The 2,445-nt window shown below is 37.5% G+C and overlaps 1 protein-coding gene across 1 annotated transcript; it reads left to right on the top strand.

Moving 5' to 3' along the window:
• The first annotated feature begins 212 nt into the window (after positions 1 to 212).
• LOC112519129 (protein HOTHEAD-like) lies at positions 213 to 2,132 on the top strand. The gene is made up of 4 exons (XM_025127114.1): positions 213 to 849; positions 943 to 1,325; positions 1,489 to 1,940; positions 2,048 to 2,132. The coding sequence occupies exons 1-4, from the start codon at positions 222 to 224 to the stop codon at positions 2,130 to 2,132; spliced, it is 1,548 nt and encodes a 515-aa protein (XP_024982882.1). The 5' UTR covers positions 213 to 221.
• Positions 2,133 to 2,445: the final 313 nt, after the last annotated feature.

The raw sequence follows: 2,445 nt of genomic DNA, 5'->3' as shown, positions 1-2,445 counted from the left end.
GCTACTCTCATTGCTTCTATTTTCTTTTATGAGTCATATGTTGCAGAAATAGGTATGCTTAACCTATTTGGCTATCTCCTTCATTAGCCTGTAATTATTTCAGTTTTTCATATCTACAACTGCTGAATTACACCATTTCAACCATTAATATGATAAGTACTTTATATTCACTTACAATGGTTGTGTTTATGCTCTCTACTACAGCACCAGACTATACATTCATGCATGAAGCAACAAAAGCTCCGAAGATATCATTCTACGACTACATTGTCGTTGGTGGAGGTGCTGCCGGAATACCGTTAGCCACCACGCTCTCTGAAAACTATTCAGTTTTATTGCTTGAACGTGGTGGCTCCCCTTATGGAAATCCCGACATCTCCAAGGTGGAAAATTTTGGCAACTATTTCTTTGACCCATCACCAGATTCCCCATCAGAACTATTTATGTCTGAGGATGGTGTTGGAAATGCACGTCCACGTGTCTTGGGTGGGGGTTCTTCAATCAACGCGGGCTTTTACACTCGTGATGATACAAATTTTTTAAAAGAGGCAAGATTGTTGGATGAGAATTTGGTGAATAGTTCTTATGAATTTGTGGAAAAGGTTATGGTTTTTGAGCCTGTTGTAAAGGAGTGGCAGTCGGCATGGAAAGGTGCATTTACTGAAGCTGGAGTGACGCCATACAATGGATTTACTTACGATTATGTCAATGGGACTAAAGTTGGTGGTACAACATTCGACCAAAATGGGCAACGACATACAGCAGCGGATTTGCTGCAGTATGCAAATCCTTTACGATTGTCTGTTTATCTACATGCAACTGTTGGAAAAATCTTGTTTAAGACCAAAGGTATGTAGGAAATGGCTTCAATGTGGTGGATATTGTAAGTTGAAAAAAGAAACATCAACTCATGACTTGCTTGTTTTTTCTTTTGTTTAATAGGGAGAACAAGGCCGATGGCTTACGCGGTAGTGTTTGAAGATGCATCCGGGAATAGGCATAGGGCATACTTGAAAGGAGATCAAAATGATGAAATCATACTATCTGCGGGACCTCTTGGAAGCCCACAACTTTTGATGTTGAGTGGCATAGGTCCAAAAGATCAACTTGATGCCCAACAAATCAAACTTGTGCTAAACCAACCCTCGGTTGGCCAAGGCATGAAAGATAACCCACTAAATGCAATATTCATCCCTTCTCCCATCCCTGTTGAGCAATCTGTAGTTCAAGTTATAGGTAGTCTGGCTGGCAGCCAAATTGAGCAAGTTAGTGGCATTAATTTTGTTCTTGGGAGCCCTTCTGACTATCAAGGCTTTTCATATGAGGTATATACCGTTTTTATACATATTTCTTTTCTACTTATGAGAATATATATGAAATCGTATTAGATTACTCTCAATATATCAAGATGAAATGGTCAAAATCTAACGGATGTGAGACTAAATGTACTAAAATGACAAATATAAATGTACATATCTTTCTTTGCAGATGGGCGGATTTGTATTTCTGAAACTCGATGGCCCCTTTTCTACAGGGGAGTTAAAGCTTCAAAGCCGTAATCCAACCGACATTCCATCAGTAGAATTCAACTATTATAAAGATCCCAGAGACTTGAAACAATGTGTGGATGGTATCAATACCATCCTAACAGCAATTGGATCAAGCGCATTCTCAAAATTCAAATACCCGAATATGACGGTCCAAGATATTCTTGACCTTACTGTTAAACTTCCAACATACTTACCAATACATGCTAATACAAGTTTGTCTATGGAACAATTCTGCAAGGACACTGTAAGGACTATATGGCACTTTCATGGTGGGTGTCAAATTGGCAAAGTAGTTGATGACGACTACAAGGTTATTGGTGTGGATACTCTCCGAGTCATTGATGGGTCGACACTACTTAGCGCTCCGGCTAATCTGTTAATGCTTGGAAGGTATTTTTAAACCTGGAAAAATGAAAATGGGTTGCTTTATTTTAGTTCTATATTGAGTTTTTATGTTTAGAAGTCTATTTCAATTCATGTTTTATTTCTTCTACCAGGTACATGGGACATACTATACTAGCTCAAAGACTTGCAACTGAGAAATATGAATCAGGATCTTTTCAAGGTTATGATGTTGATTGACAAGCACGCTAACGTTTGTCTTAAAAGTCGTCTGATTATGTATGCTGTTATCAACTGAATTATTTAATGTGTATGTCAAGATAGAATGCCAATCAAAATCATCCCCTTGTTTCAATTGTAATGTACGTATCAAAGTTTCCTCTACCATCAAAGCAATTGTTGAAGAAATACCAATCAAAATCAAGCCCACGAATTAAATTTGGAACTTTTGTTATGTAGAGCAAGAATAGTTCTTTCTTGGAATATTTATGATGCTTATCAAATTAACCCTATCTATCAGATTAAATTTGGAATATTGTTACTTTTGTTAGAT

Source organism: Cynara cardunculus, assembly GCF_001531365.2.
Source record: "Cynara cardunculus var. scolymus isolate 2C chromosome LG 10, CcrdV1, whole genome shotgun sequence".
NCBI lineage: Eukaryota > Viridiplantae > Streptophyta > Magnoliopsida > Asterales > Asteraceae > Cynara > Cynara cardunculus.
This window is presented reverse-complemented; position numbering and strand designations above follow the sequence as displayed.

What these genes read in the sequence shown, in the direction of transcription:
- LOC112519129 (XM_025127114.1), top strand. Translation starts at nt 222, where the DNA reads ATGCATGAAGCAACAAAAGCTCCGAAGATATCATTCTACGACTACATT. An exon ending in ATCAAGGCTTTTCATATGAG is followed by an intron (nt 1,326 to 1,488) that starts GTATATACCGTT and finishes CTTTCTTTGCAG; the next exon opens with ATGGGCGGATTTGTATTTCT. An exon ending in AATCTGTTAATGCTTGGAAG is followed by an intron (nt 1,941 to 2,047) that starts GTATTTTTAAAC and finishes TTCTTCTACCAG; the next exon opens with GTACATGGGACATACTATAC.